Source organism: Amphiura filiformis, chromosome 3 (genome assembly GCF_039555335.1).
Source record: "Amphiura filiformis chromosome 3, Afil_fr2py, whole genome shotgun sequence".
Taxonomy (NCBI): Eukaryota; Metazoa; Echinodermata; class Ophiuroidea; order Amphilepidida; family Amphiuridae; genus Amphiura; species Amphiura filiformis.
The window spans coordinates 61,288,110-61,307,327 of NC_092630.1; the positions used below are offsets into that span (position 1 = coordinate 61,288,110).

Consider the following 19,218-nt stretch of genomic DNA (forward strand, 5'->3'; position numbering starts at 1 on the left):
GTATAAAGACAGGTCAGTAAGTTGTGCCGTTATGTATGAGGATGGTGTGGATCATGAATAGCAGTGCCATTCCAAGATTCATTGGGCTATTCCATTTAAAATCCACACTACCCCTGTGGAAGATTTTGGAAATATCTTCCACAGGGGGAGTATGAATTTCAAATGGAATGAGCATATTAAGCAGCTCTATTTGAATTTCATAAACCCTCTGAGAAAGATTCAACCTGAATCTCGCACTGAGGATGAATTTCAAATAGAGCGATAATGTGTTCATTCCAATTGAAATTCATACTCTCTCTGTGGAACATATTTCCAAAATCTTCCACATGGGTAGTGGGGATTTTAAATGGAATAACCCATTAAGTATATCCATGAAGGCATAATCAGCGATTCAATAATCCAAAAATTTAACAAATCATCAAAATATATCAGACTCTTGAATCGTTGTATGAAGTTTATGTGTGAAGTGATATAGATGCAAGATCAAATGCTACCTAAAATAAACATAAATATTGACAATTTAGTCCATGTTGGCGGTTTCTGTCAGTATACGGACACTTTGCCATGTATTTGAATGGAGCTGCACATTATTTCAGCCCTTCTGTCTCTTTCTTCTTTGTCAAGAAAAACACAAGAATTTCATAGACTTATCACTTCAATTTTATGTGAATTTCAAATAGTTTTTAGTTTGCTAGGATCACCGATAACTGTCTTTCAGCATAGATAAATAAAAATTCCTTTTAAAAAAGAATGTTGTGCCCAATGGGAGCTTTGATGTGATGTGCTGAAACAGCCTGAAATGTAACTATTTGGATAACATTTACTCTTGAAAACAATTAACATTAGCATAGTAAACAAAGAATATACAAGGAATATATATTGCAGTGGGAGAGGTATAAATGGTACTGCATGGGATGCAAGAGGATTGGTTTCAAATAAAATGAATCAAGCTCAGGATGAAAAAATGAACAATGTAACGACATCCTACCTTCTGTGTCTTGTGAACTTGCCATTGGTGTGTCCTGAACCATCACAGCCTGGTGTAGGGCATCTGTAATTCAAATACACACAAAAACAAAAACTCATTCAATGTTCAAATTCAATTCAAGAAACAATAAATTGGCCAAAGCAAGCACCATGATTCTAAATAAAGAACCATTTTTAATGTTATGAACCACTTTAACTTTAAAACTGAAAATATTACTCAGGATCATACACCTTACAACAATTGTATTAGTTCTACTTTCAACTGGAGTTGGATTACAACGGATCACTGGTTATAAACAACTATAAAACAATATTCATTATTAGCATTTTACCATAAAATGTCTCAATTTTATCGACATTTAATACAAGGCAATGACAATGCCTGACGACAATGCATATCAATCAAAAATTGGTTATAAATATGAAAAATTTGTCCACAGTGGCAACACCAAGAATTTTTTTTGGGGGTCGTGGCAAAAAGTGGAAATTTACATAATTTGGGTTTTTTTGCCTCAAAAGTGGGGGGATGGGAAGAAAAATATGGGGGGGGGGGGCAATGTAGCGCCGCCACTGCTTGTTCATGTACATTAAAATATTTGACAATTGCACAATATCATTGGCTTGAGGCATGTTTATTGTGCCATGTCTATGTCATAAATGATGATCCTACTACAGCGTTAAATGATTTAAATAACAGTATTTTGTAAAAAAGTAACTGATTAACAACTCTCTATCTATTGTATACAGATATTAATGATATTGAAATAAAAAACATCCGTAACACCTCTATATATGCAAAATATTCAAGCAATAATCACAAAGTTTTTGCTTGTTCAAAACTAATCCTACTATAGCACCGATGTTCTGTCAGGTCGCATCGTGTAATGTCAATAACCACAAGATACTCACCTTACAGTTCATTTATATCGTCATAATAAAAAATCCAAGCAATAAAAAATCAATGTATTTCAGTTTGATGACGACAACATTGAATTGCTAGCAGTAAAAAAAAGTATCAACTTGACACAATCTGATCTGTGCACATCAAAGTAAAAAATTCTGAAAATTGAGTTATTACTACTCCTAACATGCTAAATAAAACTACCTACTGGTGTAGAAATCCCACATAAATTTATTGTGGTTGCCAAATTATGATGTTGTTTGCCTTATTTTTGCCTATATCTCAATTTCATTATTTCCAACTTAAGTTTGATTGGATCGGATCGTATCACATATTATTACATTCACTTTCATGACAACATAAAACTGTTAGCTAAAAACAAAAAAGAAGTGACTTTGTTTTATATTTGAAGCAAAACAATACAAATCTTGGAACAGATCACTGTTTAGTCCTACTGGTTTAAAAACATAAAATCATGACTGGGATAGTCTTCTAAAACAGAAAGTAAACTGTTATGATAATTTTTTTAATCTAAATATTTTCTCACTCTCAAATTATTGAAAACCCACACAACACAAAAAGCATCAACATGAACTCCCTAACTTAAATGCCACACACACAACAGCTGGTGCAACTCTCATAATAATATTGTAAACAAGAATACGAACCACTATTGCAATCAAAAACTTTTTTTACCGGGACCCACACATGTCATGCTAATGATTTCATCAAAATTGTAATATTTTTGCTGGGTAATGTAAAATGCTAACAAAGAACTGTGGCACACAATACTCACCTGTACAACATATGGTCAATGTATACAAAGTACTCTTAGAACAATCAATCATACAACAATTTTTCAAATCCAAAAAAAAAGAAGTTCCATATATTACAGGTGCTGATTTCACAATGCCGGCCCACTTGATAACTTTTTATCTCAACTTTTTTGATAGCTGGAAAGTTTTTGTTGACTTTAGTTATGTTCATTATCAGTTCAAGGAGGGACTTACCCACTTCTATCTACTATGGACTTTAGAAATTGATAAAAAAGTGTAGCCGAAGTTTAATATGATAACTGTGTTTAAAATACAACATGGTCAAACCAGTTCAAAAAAGGGGTTTTTTTTCAGCATACAACAAAGAGACACAGAATGACTGTCATATTTTGGATTGATAGATCCAAAATTTTAACTATCATAACACACAGTCAGTATTAACCTGTTTACTACAATCTGGAATATACTACATAGATTTCCATTGAAAAGCTTCGAAACAATGAGAACTTTTCCAGGTAGAAGTAGCAGATAATAAATTTCACATATTAAAGTTTTCAGGGTGAATAATAAAGAACATAAAAGTAATGTATTTCGGAGGGTTTATTTCAATTGCCATATATTTTGTTTACTTTATAAAAATGATTCCTGGAAAAAAATTAAAATTTCTTTCAACAATAAAAGTGCAGGAGACTTCCATGGAAATAATTTTTTTTCAACGGATAAACATTTTTCTTTTGATATTGTTTTAAAAACGCATACTTTGTATCATGTTTTCTTGGGTTTAATTTCGTTTTGGCAAAAATAAACCTAAAAGTTCCACAAAATTTGTATTGTGGAACTTTTAGGTTTATTTTTGCCAAAACGAAATTAAACCCAAGAAAACATGATACAAAGTATGCGTTTTTAAAACAATATCAAAAGAAAAATGTTTATCAGTGTTACTTTCACACATAACAAATAAAGTATGAATAACATTATTTCAAGCTACACTCTTCAAGTAGCTATGACACTCTTCAAGTATGTTTATTACACACATTTTAGGAAACAAACCAAAGGCTCAATATCATTAGGAGTACAAAGAGCAAAAAAGTCTAATTACATACATGTATTTGTCATATCTGCAACTTGAGGAGGTAGATTCAATAACATTAAAAAAAACAACTTTATGTATGTTAGTGGATTCAATAACAGTTTTATTTTTAAATCTTTATGCATGTCAGTGAATTGAGGTTGTGAACGTGTTTCGTGCACGGCACAAAAGCATACATTTTGTTTCTTTCAAATGTCCTAAATGTTTCAAACCTTGTATCTTGCTCAAATGCGAAATAAAACTGAAATCCAATCAACTTGCATACGGTTCTTTTAAGAGAAAAAAATGATTGTGAATCTCCTTGTGGTCTTTTTCTTTACATCAAACAATCAACTATTTCTTGGTAATTCCTGACCTTAAAGTTTGTTTCAAACTATTTCACCACAAGAATTCATATGAAAAAGCCATTTTGAATCATTTACGACGTAAAAGTCCTCCCCAGTCACAAAATGAATGACGTACATATACGTTTACGAAAAATTATAGAACAATCAAAAAGTTCCGATTGTAGGACAGCACATACATGTATAACTACAAAGACCTTTACTTCTGGACAGATAAAGCACTTAATTCTATGAACACAATCTGTGTGTTTATACTGGGCATTCTATCCGGTTACCTAGTACTACCGGGTAACCCACATTCCAATTCACCACCAACCAGCATGTTTCTACTCATTAAAATAAGGGTTGAGGTAGATGCTGAAAGTATATATACTAAAATGTTTTCCTCACCCACACGCAAGCTGCTTTTATGTTTTCCTGACCCACGCAAGCAAGACGCTTTCTACAGTCACGATTGGATACTCAAAATATACATGAAGTACAACACCCACAAAACATACACCATTGTGTTTCTACTGAAAAACATACAGGTGTCACCTCACATAGTGGTTAACAGACTTTTAACCGGGTGGCCACACAGATCTGTTTCTACTGAGCACATTAACCAGTAACACTCTCAACTAAACCGCAACATTTCCCCAGTAGAAACACACAGAATGACTGAATGAAAACCCTACCTGCCTTACTCAGCACTGAGCAGTAACCGTAAAAGTGATGCAGACAAATGTACACACTGTTATCTCAACTTACTTCAAAATCCACTCCAGCCAACACCACCCTAACTCATCAACCTGTCAGCAAAATCAGTCTTATCAGATCCACTTTCTTTCACTTATATGCAATCTTTTTGCATACATTATCATAAAACGGATACACGTGAAACACTTACCCAGAATGCTCGGCAACAGGCTCTGCAGGAAGTCGTGAAAAGAAATAAGAAAAGATAAGCACAGAAAATTATTAATTTGACATGTGTACTTTTTGCAAAAGTTCGGTGCTAATAAAATAAATGACAGAAATTCCCAGTAAAGTACTTCCCTTCCGTTGAGCACTCCCTCTGCTGAGTATTCAACCTTTCTGAGTAAAAAGTAGGAGTGTGTTATTCCATGTTTTTACTACAAGGAAACATAATATAATACCAGGGGTGTGAGTGACCCACAGATAAAAAAAAGTCTGAAATTTGGAAAGCTCCTATACTTTTGTACAGAGGAAGTGCAGAAAAAGAGATAAAATCAAGATCAATAAGTCTGAATTCAGATTTTTATTTGAACTCCTACACCCCTGAATATGCAGACTCCCACCCATACATTGCCAACTTGTAACCAAATGCATTAAGAGTTTTTCACTTCCAAAGATCTTAAGTTACTTCACCCCCCCCCAAAAAAAAACCACCTAAATCCACTTAAGTCCACTTTTTGCTATTTTTTCTAAAAAGTCTAAAAGCGGATAAGTCGGAGACACATCCCTGTTGGTGAGGCATTCAAATAGTCCAAAAAGGGACACTTTTGGGGCATTTAGATCCACTTTTACAATAAAATCTGCGAAAGTGCATGTTTCATTTAAAAAGATCACTTTTTGGTAAGTCCTGCACCTCCCTCCTCCAAAAAAAAAAAAAAAAAAATCCTACACACAGGCCTGATCAGCATACAATGTATGGAGTCATTGTTTAAATCAACAGGACAGGTATACAGAAATGACAGAAATAGCCAATAGCCGACATATCCTAAAATGAATTTATTACCGGATACATTTTACATTTAATGAAAAACAACCTGCATCGGGATGTAAAGAACATCCTTTATTGTCAGAAGAGTGACATAAGTAATTCAATAGCCACTATGATATCTATGCATCCGATTTTAAAAATCCGATTTTTAAAAATACCAAAAAGAAGCCCAATCTTGTTCTGCCAACTGTAATGCATCAATTGTCTTATAGCCCAGTATGTGTCGCCATGGCGAACCTTTTAGAGATGCCACTCAGGTCTACTCAAAAACATGTAACTGGTGAAAAAAAAAACTTGAAAGCGCATGAATGCAGGCGAAAAGCCTCAAAATGGGCTGAGAGCAGGGTTGTCACTACACTGGTCGGTGCTGGTCGGTAGTAACCAGCACTCAGGCTGACCAACCGCCACTCGAGGGAATATGAGGACTTGCCAACCGGCACTAAAATAGAGAAATTGTACTTTTTACCCTTAAAACAGCTGTAAAATGATCCATGAGAGTATTTTGGACAAATATCATGGAAATTTAGCCGGCACTAAATTCAGTCTAGTGACAACCCTGGCTGAGAGTAAATAAAAACACAGAAATTTGGACTCGCAATAAACCTTAAAAGTGGCATCTCTGCCCTTTGAATGAAAAAGATGAAGATTCAAAAGTTGCAGCTCTTTAGTGCAACTTTTGAATCCCCATCTCATCAAGGAGTCACCATGGCGACAAATTTTGAGCTATTCAGACATTGTCTGTTTAGATGAACTTTTAAAAGAGCAAAAGAGAGACGGATTTTTGATGTACTTCCTTACAATGTTGATCTTTCACACACTATGAAAAAAATATTAATAAAGAAGCTGTTATCTTCGTCTATTTTTTGCACTCCCCATCGATATATTTCATTACTTTCAACCGTATAACAAACTCTACACAAAACAGCTAAATATGGCAACAGAAATGTTGAGTCCAACACATTATTTTCACAATATCTCACATGCACATAAAGGCCTACCCTTTAGCAGCATAGAAAAGGTGTTTTTTATTTTATTGAAGCAAATGAGAGTTTAATTTTGCAAACAAAAGCTGTCCTGAAATTAAAGTGCTCTTGAAAATAAGATACCATCGCAGCAGTTACAAAGTTAGTATTGGCTGTTCCATTTGAAATTCATACCCCCCACCCATGGAAGCCTTAACCTGAATCTTTCGCAAAGGGAGTATGTATTTTAAATTAAGTTACCTGAATGGTTGACCCCCATTTATTGATGTCTACACCCCCCTGTGCACGGGCGATTAAGGTCATGTCTTCCACAGCGGGTGTATGGATTTCAAATGGAACAGCCTATAGCCCCAAGGAGGAAACAATTTCATTGATTCCCATTGCTACATCAATTGTTAGCTCAAGTTGGAGACACATGCAAAATAACAACACTGCTTCCATCTGATTAGATCCACATCAATATCCCACAATTCATCCAAAAAACATCCAATTCTTCACAAAAATTAATGAAAATAATGAAAGGCTGTAGAGGGGTCAGGGGTAAAAGCAACATGATTAGCTTTTAATCTTGCAAGTTATATCATAGTACATGCTTCTTGTTTGTAAGTTTTATACTACCTTAGAGCCATAAGTTTTCCGTTTTCTACTTTTAAAATTCTGTTTTATCAAATGTCACTTTCTGGTTTTTTCCCCATTTTCTTGTGGCTTTCTGTGTTTTGCCATGTTTTGTCCCTTCTACAAGAAGTTTAATAAAATAAACTATGTGTGTTGTAACTTGTAACGTACCATTATTAACAAATAGTCTATTCTAGTAACTAGGTGAGCCGATTCTCCCCATCTCTGTTGAAATACAGCATGAGTAGATGTGCTTTGGCAGCGATGTGGAGGTTGGTAGGAGTATTATTTATCACACTTTCTACATGTTTATTTTATTGAAAACAGCAACAGACACACATTTTTAGATTTTTTTCTCTGTATTTAATTCACTTTTTTCAATTATTTCATTAAATTACTACATTAAATCCTGTTTTCTGTTTCTACCTCGGATTCAATGAAATCCGTCCGTTTTCCGTATCACAGAAAATTTATGGCTCTATACTACCTAAAAATTCAGAAATTGTATCAAAATTACTATATTTTTACAAAAGCTGTAATTTTACAAGTCACAGTATAATGCATAAAATTATAGGTTTTTATATTATAAACTAAATAAAAATGCAGAAATTGTATCAAAATTACTACATATTTTAAATACAAAAAAAGAATATAACAAGGCACTTTGAGAAGAAATGAACTGAAAAGGAAAAATAACAAACAATACAACAAACAAAACAAGTTCTGAACAATTATTTAAACAATAAAGCTGCTGCAAGATTGCTTTACGACGGATGGACCAGTAACCATCATTATTATTACACCATTAATACATGAGTCACTGGATTGAATTGCATTATGGGATATCATTCTTAACTACATCAATTTCAAACATGTCCAGCTGTTTTGAACATATGTCCACAAAAGAATAGACACAAAAACTTTTTTTCTGATCTGCATAAAAGGATGCAAATTGTTGTGAAGCAAGATTTTATATCTATTGAATCAGACATAAAAGTTGCGATTAGAATTGTTTTGACCACAATGTATTTTTTTTAATTTTCACATTGGTTGATTTTTATGCAAATTTACACATCTATAGTTTAATGCACTTTTCTACCCTTGAATTCTTTAATGAATCAAGAGCAGAATGAATGTCTGATGAAAAAATAAATAAAGAAAGAAAAACAAAAAATTACCCATAACAATAAAAAAAAAAAAGCATAAAATAGCATTGTTTGATTGGCGTAGCCTGGCACATCCTAAAAAAAAGAAGACAAAAACACTTGACACACACTATTTTTTCAACCAACAACAAACTACTCTACATGTACTCTGTTTTCAAGTTGAGAGTAACACCATTTTGGATTTCACAGCGGCAGATACGAATCGTGATCTAACCTAATCTGGAGTCAGAGCTTATACCCATGCGTATAAGGTGGATTTGTCCATACGCATGTGACGCAACCGACCACGTAAACGCACCACTTAGGATCTGCCACTATAACAACATCTAACATGGCATTCAACTTGAGATGAGACATGGATATAAACCATATATTTACCTGGTGGTCCTTTAGCTCTTGTTCTAGTCAGTCTAGCATCTCCGCTATCCTGAAATGAATCACCAGAAATTGTAACACTAATTAGAAATGAAGTACACACTTCATTAATATTACATGCATGCATATTACACCAATAAATCATTCGTACTCATATATAGAAATATGCTTGTAAACATACTGTACTGATACCATTGTGTACTCAAATGCATTTTTAATGCAATTAATTTGACAAGCACATCTGATTGGCGATTGGTTGGTTGACATGAACATTATTTGCATATTTCAGATACCTAGTTAAATTCAAACTAAGTTTAAACCAGGGATTCACAACTGGCTGTGCACGTGCCACTTGTGGTGCATCAACGTAAGCCAAGTGGCGCTTGACCGCTGGATCCCACGCCATAAAGTTCAGTTTTATTCATCCACTCATTTTATCCTCTTTTATTTATCCACACATTATTTTATCCATCTTAACGATAAGTTGAGTGTAGCACCATGGTACTGTATAAGTGGTAATTTTCATGAATGTGCAATAATATATTAGTATTACAAGTATAGGGAAGGACAGGGCAATCGCGAAAATAACATTTGCGAAAATGTCTCTCACTCCAAATCGCGAAAATAACTGTACGTGAAAATTACCACTTATACCAGTACTTCATAAATTAAGTATACTTGACAAACTGATAATATTGTATTATTAAATGAGCCCAATAGCAAAGATATGTAACCGAAATAGAGTCAAACAAGCACTGATCATAAGCTTATCCCTACAATGAGCCAAAATGCGTCTCATACTAGCTAAATGCATAGTTTGTTAAACCCCAGTCAACCACCATTGCTTGCAAATTTCAGCTTGAGTTGCATGATACGATTTTTTTGTACCCAACACATTCAAAGTTCATTCTATGACTACACAAACATATTGGGGTTAACAAACTGTGTCCTGACAGATGAGCTTGTGAAATACTTGCATTAGGGTTACCAAAAATTTCAGCCCAAATCATGGGTCAAATAATCGAAAAGTCACCCAATTTTTCTCTTAACCATTGGTTTCTATGGGGCAGGGAGCCAATGTTGGAAAGTCACCCAATTGGGGCAGGGAGCAAATGTTGAAAAGTCACCCAATTTTAACCATTGCTTCTATGGGACAGGAAATTTATAAAAGTCGTGGAGAAAATCTTTAAACGTCCCCCAATTGGGCTACTAAATCGCAGGTTTGGCAACCATGCACCTCCACCCCTCCCTATACCAATCTACCAGGCACAAAACACTGACTATAGAGGATCAAAGTCTTGATGTCATTCACCAACTATGACTCACACCTGAATCCCGTCCCTCAAGTTATAAAAATGCTGGTGTAGATAATTATCATAATATTACCAGCATAATTTACACCAAAAAGTGGGTATTTGATTTCCAACGGCAGTATAATGGCACTGAGCTATTAAAAACAATGACATACTCTTGTTTCAAAACAAGTTGGCACAGACATATATCAAATTTGTGTCTTCATCCCTAGAATATCAATAAAAAAACAACTTCCTGTTCACCATTATTTTTTTATCATACCAAGTCTAGACGGATGTCCCAAATTTACCAAGAAATTTTCTACGCCAGCATATCAAGCCCAGGCGGATGTCTGAGATTTACCGAGAAATTTTCTACCCCATCATGATCAAAATTGAAAACCCCATCATGATCAAAAATCAGTATACAATGCAACATATGATGCCTACAACTTTATTTATATGTTTAATATATACCATTATGAAGCATCAACTATCAAAATGAAGAACTCTAAACTAACAAAGTGCTTGTGATGCAAAGATCTACATCACTTACCTCAAACTTTAGATATAAATGTGCCAAATCACAGAATAGACATACCTCAGACTCCAACTCCTGATGTTATTTCACAGTAACACCACATACAGGAATGTATGCTTCATCCAGCCTTCATTTATAAGCTTATTTGCTACTTGAGCCGGCATCCACCAACAAAATTACTCTATTGTAATACCACCTCCCAATGAATGGATCGTGAAAATGAAAGACAAGTGCCTCCTAATAATACCACAATATAGAGAATCACTCAATCGTGCAAATTTACTTTCCACCAGCTTAACCCAACAATGAATGAAAGGTGGCTTAAAATATTTAAATATAAACTAGTCCTTCCACTATAACTATCTACTTCCAAATGAAAATACACTTCACACATGTCTCGTTGAGTTTCTACCATTATTTTCACTTTTAATGAATCCCAGTGCAGCATCTGAACTACATAATGGTTTCCACCCATCAGTTTAAAACCAGTATTTTCTCCCCCTGCTTATGAATGGTATAATCTAGCAAGTGAATCTAATTTACTTTCCTCCTGACTCTCTCTAGCTCTCACTCTTGGTGGAGAGAGTAAGCTTGGCTTGGCCTAGCTGTCTCTCATTCATTTGTTACGACTACTATAGATGAATCACCACCGGTTGGAAGTTACAGTGTTGGTATGTTTCATCGCTGGCCTGTTCTCCATCCACCACCAAGTCCATTTACATCCATTTTTTGCTAGCCCGCAATGCTTCACAAGTGGCTGCCTCTATTTATGAAGTGGTGTTATCACTGAGATACCTCAATGGTGTTATCAACATAATTCAAACTCAGTGCAATTATGTGAAGGAGAATTTTTTTTTTGTCACTTGAAAACTTCTTGGTATCTTTATGGATTTTTCCAATGTTTTTATTTTTTCCCTTTTCATTTGTTCAAATTTGTGTGTTTGTTTGCTGGAGTGTTTGTTAGTTTCAATAACAATGAACCTATACAATTCAGGAACATCTTCAGTAGATAGTAAATTCAAGGAGCCTTAAAAATTCAGGAATATTTTCAGTAGATTGCAATTCAAGTAAAAAATTCAGCACCATCTTCAGTAGATAGCAAATTCAAGAAATTACAAAATTAAGGAACATCTTCAGTAGATAGAAAATTGAACCAACAAATGCTGTATGCATTTGATTCATTTTTGCAGTTCTAAATTAATCACAAAGTGTCATCTTAAATTGACAAGTGTCTCACACTTGTATTTAAGTGCTACAAACTTATAATCACCTTTCACATCTTCAGTAGATAGCAAATTCAAGAAATTTTGAAATTAAGTTACATCTTCAGTAGATAGAATATTGAACCAACAAAATGCTGTATGCATTTGATTCATTTTTGCAGTTCTATATTAATCCCAAAAGTGTCATCTTAAATTGATAAATATCTCAGTTACACTTATGTATTTAAGTGCTAGAAACTTAAAATCATGTTTCCTACTCCTGCTGCGAATCTTTGCCATTGTTACATGTACAAAATACATAGAAATGCTTTTCTTTCTTCAAAGAAAGAAAACTCACTATTTCCTGTCATAAAGTAAACTTTCCTTGCTCTATTTTATTTTTTTTTGAAATTTTGCATGTCATCTTCCATCATTTATTTATTTATTATTTCTTTTAGCAAGGTAATCCCATCAATGATACACTGATCTTCCTGGGGGTCCTGCAAGAGCCACACATTTACAAATTAAATACAACCTAAGGTTAGCAACTATTTTAAACTGTTGCGATTTGGTAGTTCACAGCATCTTGCGAATGATAGTAAGCTTTAGCAAAAAATTGCATTGATCATTTCATAGCGAGTGTGTAGAAGAATTCAAATATCACAGATATAGTTTTGTAGGTCCTGTGGTTCTTGAGGTATGTTGTAAAGAGGGCTGAAACAACAACACTTTTGTAAAACGTTCATAACTCATTAACAACAATATTAAATGAAGCAAGTTTTCAAAGTATATGATTTGTAGAAAAACTATTGCAAAACATCCAAGTGTTATTTTTCAATAATATATTAAGATAATGAAAATCAATTTTTTTTTGCTGCTTCAACAAACAATACATCGTGTACCCTTAAAGGGTATTCATACAGAGTATAATATAAGTAAAATACAATACATACTTGAACATGAAATAATTATGTTTACACTGTAAACTTATAGTGACTATACACTGACTTTCTGAAATTAAAATGCAAATTCTGCCAAGATGTTAGGACACAAATTTAACAACATGTGAATATGAACTTTTATCATAATAATAATAATTGTTTGACGTACATTGTTACAGCATGAATTTCACACAAGTATCAACATGCACACAGGTCCTCCTTGTCAGAAATCACAAAAATTCTGTATGTGAAAATTACCACCCCAACAAGGAGCAACAAGCAACACTCTCCTCAATACACACACCCAGTTTTGTTAGCAATGTATTTGTTGCAATCAAAATGTATGAGCTAAATATTGTTTGCTGCCGGCGTGCCAAAATTGCATTCGTGTTCAGGGCAGCCGGAAACTTGATTCACACAACAAGCTTGCATTTCAAATACTCATCAGAAAAGAAACTGTGCTTTCTTAACTCTGCCATCTCATACCGCCATACTTTTTTCTCTCTTGTCTAGTTTAAAATAAATTATCCTCTTCCGTTTAGCCCTCTGGGGGCAAACCAAACAGATTTACAAAGATCCAATGGTCACAATTTTGAAAGTAATGGATGATACATCCACAGGTTTTCCATTTTTGAACTTTACAATAAACTAAGCAATTTACAAAATGTCAAGATTATTATGTAGCGATTTGAACTGGCCCAGTATTTTGTCGTAAGGGTTAAGCCTCTAGTGCCTGGCACTACAAACATATTGTGTCAATGACAATTTCCACCACATTGAGGGATCGCTCGATGCATCAGAGTTTCATTGTAATTTGAAGTTACTTTAGACCATTGCTTTTGACGTCTGCAATAATGACGGACCATGACCAAGCACGAGTTTGCCACGCCGCTCTTACCACAATTTGTTTCTTCTTCTGACAATGATTAATAATGCCATATTATGTTTACCTATGCATGTATGATATGAATGCGCATGTTAGCGATTAAATTTGAGTCCTTCCAATCTAACTGGAAATGAAGAAATATGTGCAGTTCAAATTTCACTGTGGATATGTAAAAAGTTATTAAATTATGATTTCTTTGTTGAATATATTCAAATACAAATTGAATTTGTCATTTCCATTTTTGCACAAATGTTAAAAGTATAATGTAGGTTGCAAACTTTACCATCTTAGTAAAAGCAAGTAAAACAAAATTATTAAGTAGTAAATAATTGCTGTTGTATGCAAGGAACAAAATATATTTCATAGATGAAACTGCACTTAACAAAACAAAACATTCACCATGCAACGTACCAGCAAGTGTTTATAAATTTTTGATACAAATCAGTCGATATTTTCTTTCTGCCACTAACTTAAGTTACTGGAATAAGAATCTGAAGGGCTTCTAATACTTTTTGATGAGAAATTTAATGAAGCAAAGTAATTACAAAGGCCCCCGAGGTCAAGGTTACAGTGTTTTGTTTGAAGCTTTTATCAAACTAACTAGTGAATGTCACGTCATGCACGGGTGTGTATGGCCATCAATTATGCACAACAGAGTGATGAATAGCATCACAGACTCGCTTCGCTTCTGAGTACGAAGTTAACTTTTACTTTTCATCGAGCTAACGTTCTCCACTTAATAAATTAATTTCAACTAATGCTAAATTGCAATATACTCGCTTTGACACAATTCAGTCGTACATTGTACATGCACGTTTAAAGGCTCAATATTAAACTGCTTTTAATAACAAACAGATGGTTGTTGTTGCCATGGTGTGCTACTCTTGTGCTTAAGTTGTTGAAACACTCTCAGAGTAAAAAGTCACCTTTATAGCATACATGAGGTGTGCAACGTATTGTGAGTGCAAGCATATGTGGCAAATTACTTGAAAATAATATACTTGGTATATGTCTTCCTGATGCAACAAAACATAATATTTGCAAACTGCTTTACACCGTTCTCCATAAAAACTTGACTTGAAAATATCTTGGAAATATTGTGTTTGAAATTTTAATTATGAATGACTTTAACATTCAAAACACAATTTACAAAAGAAAACTTAAACGTGATGTTGCAGTTCAGCTCTAATTAAAAGCTCCACCAATACAGATGAGCAATATTTTAATAATTTGTGTGAAAAGTAAACCATTTTGGTTGAGGTACATTGAATCCTTGGAAAACTAACTGCCACACCATATGAAACTACTTATATCAGTGATCCTGTGTATTCTTCAAGAGAGCCACTTGACCTGCACCCAAAGGAACTCCTTTACAATGTTGTTGTAGCTATACGTAATATTGATGAAATACTAATTAGAAACCACTGTAAACAATCAATGAAATGTATACATAACAAAATTAACATAATTGTACTGGGTTAATTTATGATTTCACAAATGATAGCAACCTAGAAGAAGAACAAGATGGCTATTGATGTTGTGACAAACATGTTTTAGAAGAAAGGAATTTGGATCAGAATCAAAAAGAATATATTGCAAACCACTGTAGTGCTAATGCTTCCATGCTATCTACAGAAGATAGCAATTTGGAACAGAATCAAACACATTCTTATTGCTATCTACTGAAGATATGTTTGGAATGGGATACAGAAACAGAGTGATGCAGCAGTCAAGTAACAAATGTTTTCAAGCTATCTACTGAAGATAGCCATTTTGGAAAGGAATCAGAAAGAAGAACGAAACCAAAATGTAGTGGCTATCTACTGAAGATATGGTTTGTGTTGGGATAGAGAAAAGTAATGATGCTGCAGTTAAGAAACACATTGTTTTCAAGCTATGACAATAGTCATATTGAAAAGGAATCAGTCACCAGAATGAGACTATCTATAGTTGCTACCTACTGAAGATTTGAGTCTGGGATGGGTAGAGAAAAATAATGATGCTACAGTAAAGTTATAAATCATGTTTTTAAAGCTATCTACTGAAGATAGGAAAGGAATCAGAAACCAGACTGAAGATGCGAGCTTGGATGGGTAAAGAAAAGAAAAAGAATGATTCGGCAATCAAGTAACAAATATTTTCAAGTTATGTACTGGAGAGTCATTTTAGAAAGGGAATAGGAACAAGAATGAGACATGATGTGGTGTATTTCTAGCTATCTACTGAAGATAGCAAAGATGGCTAGGGTCAAGAAAAAGAATGATGCTATCAAATAGGACTGTAGTGTAGGGGCAAAATATTTCCAGATTACACTTGGAAGATAACAATATTAATGATGAAATACTGGCAATTAAGTAGCAAATGATTTCAAGCTATCTACTGAAGACAGCAATTTAAAAATCCACATAGAACATGAATGGTACACCAAAATGTGGCAAATTATTTCATTCTGCTGAAGATATCAATTTTGAAAATCCATGTAGAACACGAATGATACACCAAAATGTGGCAAATTATTTCATGTTATCTGCTGAAAACAGCAATTTTGATACCAAAATGTGGTAAATTATTTCAAGTTATCTATCTACTGAAGATAGCAATTTTGAAAATCCACATAGAACATGAATGGTACACCAAAATGTGGTAAATTATTTCAAGCTATCTACCTCAGAAGGTAATTTTGGAAAGCCCACCTCCTATTTTTCGAAACATTCTAGGAACAAGGGTGCACTCAGATATAAGCCCAGTATTAAATTTTGGACAAGTTCTTAAATCAAATCAATGCTTTGCTCTCATATTTAAGAACAAATATAAAAAAATATCAGTTGATAATTAACATTCCACACTTATAATTTTAAGAAATTGACATAGATGATAGAAATTACTGGTACATTGGGCATTATACAAATGGGGTGTGATTGTTCTTATTTTTAAATTCAAGCACTATCCCTTCCCCGATTATAAGCCCACCCCCATTTTTGAAGTGAAATCTGCCATCTAGTGGGGGTGGGCTTATACCAGAGTGGTTACAGTACTACTGACAGTAGCACTTAAACTATCCCCTGCAGGGAAGAGTTGGGATGGGGTTCAAGAGAAAGAATGACACCCTCATAGTGGTGCAACTTTAGACTTATGCAAGAGAAACTGGTTTTGAAACTGTCTGTAGACGTAAGATAGCAATTTTGATAATCAATCAAAAATGATACACCAATGTAGTGGAAAATCATTTCAAGCTATCTTCCCAAGATAGTACAATAGTACATTTGGAAAAGGCATATTCACAAATGATATGATTTCAAACTATGTACCTATGAAAATATGGAAAGAGATCAAGAACAAGAATGATGAACATGGTTATAGTGGTTATAATGATATCAACCTAACTACAGATTAGAAGATAGCAATTTCGGGGAGAAATGAAGAACAAGAATGAAATAATATTGGAGTCAAGTCGCAACTGTTTTCAAGCTATCTTGAATCAATTTATGGAAGTAATCACTGATGTAATAGTCAGACACGGTAGGTATGGTTCAAATATACACTTTAATGACAACTTATCAGGTTAGCATTTAGGTGATTGATATCTGGTAGGCGTAGTGATATTTGCGCATGCACGATCCAATTACGTAATGCGTGATTAGTCACTATGAGATAGTTCCTAATGATTGGCTATCACAACATCCCCTTCTTTCCAAAAGTTTGATAAAAGTTCACAAGTCCAGGAAGGGGTGTTTACTTTAGCAAACATTGTATCACATAATAAAGTTTACAGGTGTTTTTCATGTATGTATTTGAAAACTGACAATGTCAATACATACACATGAGTCTTCACCTTGGCTGGCAAATGTACATGGGTTTTTCAATTTGCCCGGTTCTTGCGTGTTGAGTGCGACCACATGTATATTTGGTATACAATGTGCAACACTGCAATGTTACAATGCAATTCATGCCAAAAGTGAGTTTCAATAAAAAACTTATGAAATTTGACAAAAGTTTGTAATTTTGGCTATGTATTATTTTGTTGGTGTCACATTTTTGTATGTCAGCGTGTATGTATGTACACATCCTTGAACACATAAATTTTATAAAACAATTGGCTATGTGCTATAAAAACACATGATCACAAGTAACAGGTTGGCAGGTTACAACTCATCCCTGTATCGAGTTGGCATTCGGCTTACTCTCCCAGACCGGGTAGTCGTAACATCCTTTCCATGTCCTGGGTCTACTGGTTGCTGCTTCTCGATACTGGTTTCTTTGGGACTTGGTGAGCTGATTGGTTTGTCTTCAAACCGGACCTTTCTTGGCTGGGTCTTGTTTGTTTCACTCTGAGGCATTCCCCTGATGTGTGCGCGGTTTCTTCTCAGCACAGATCCATTTGGTGTGGTTACTTCATATGATCTTGGTTCTTGCTGTACTCCAGTAACCACTGCTGGTTGCCAGACTTTGCTATCAGAGTTCAGCACTCTGACTCTTTGTCCATCATATAGAGGGTCAAGGTCCATTCCTGCATGCTTGTCATAGTCCTGTTTCATCTTTCTCTGCTTCTCCTTCAGCTTCTCATTTGCTCCATCTCTCTCGTGAGTCTTGTCTGCTAAATGGAAGCTGGGCAATGTAGTGCTTGACTGGTCTTCCTAACAGCAATTCAGCTGGGGACGGTATTCCAGTGTCCACCGGTGTTGCTCGCAGGTTTAACATGGCTAGATGGAGATCCTGCTTGGTTTTCTTGCATTTCTTGATCATGGTCTTGACGGTTCTCACCATCCGTTCTGCCATTCCGTTAGACTGCGGGTATCTTGGTGAAGATGTGGTATGTGTAATTCCCCATTTCTTACACATCTGCTGGAATGCTTCGCCTGCGTACTGGGGTCCCTTGTCGCTGCCGATCTCTCTGGGTGGTCCTAGTAGGCTGAAGATTCCGGATTTTGCTTTGGCGATTGTCTCACTTCTTGTGTTGGGTAGCTTATGCAGTATCGGGTACTTGGAGTAGTAGTCTGTCACTAGGAGGAAGTCCTCTCCATCCAGTGCAAACAGATCGCTTGCTAGCTTCGTCCATGGATATGAGGGTACTTCATGTGGTTGGAGTGGCTCTTTGTGTTGTTTTGGCTGGTATTCTTGGCATACATCACAGGCTTTCACCTGTTTCTCGATGTCCTTGTAGATTCCAGGCCAGTAAACAGATTCACGTGCTAGCCTTCTAGTTTTCTCCACTCCTTGGTGTCCGATGTGGAGCTGCTCCAGAATGTCTCCACGGAGTGATTCTGGCACTACGACTTGTCTTCCTTTGAATACAGTTCCGCTGGAGATTCCGAGTTCATCTCTACAGCACCAATACTGTCTGAGATCCTGAGGCAATTCTTTGAGGTTATCTGGCCATCCTTCATATATAACTT

General features: G+C 35.0%; 1 protein-coding gene across 1 annotated transcript in view; it reads right to left on the reverse strand.

The window, feature by feature from the left end:
• LOC140147380 (uncharacterized) overlaps positions 1-19,218 on the reverse strand; it is a 100,427-nt gene that overhangs the window by 43,735 nt on the left and 37,474 nt on the right. The window contains 3 exon segments of the mRNA XM_072169156.1: positions 989-1,051; positions 4,988-5,009; positions 8,967-9,015. Of these exon segments, the coding sequence (XP_072025257.1) occupies positions 989-1,051; positions 4,988-5,009; positions 8,967-9,015 (134 nt within the window).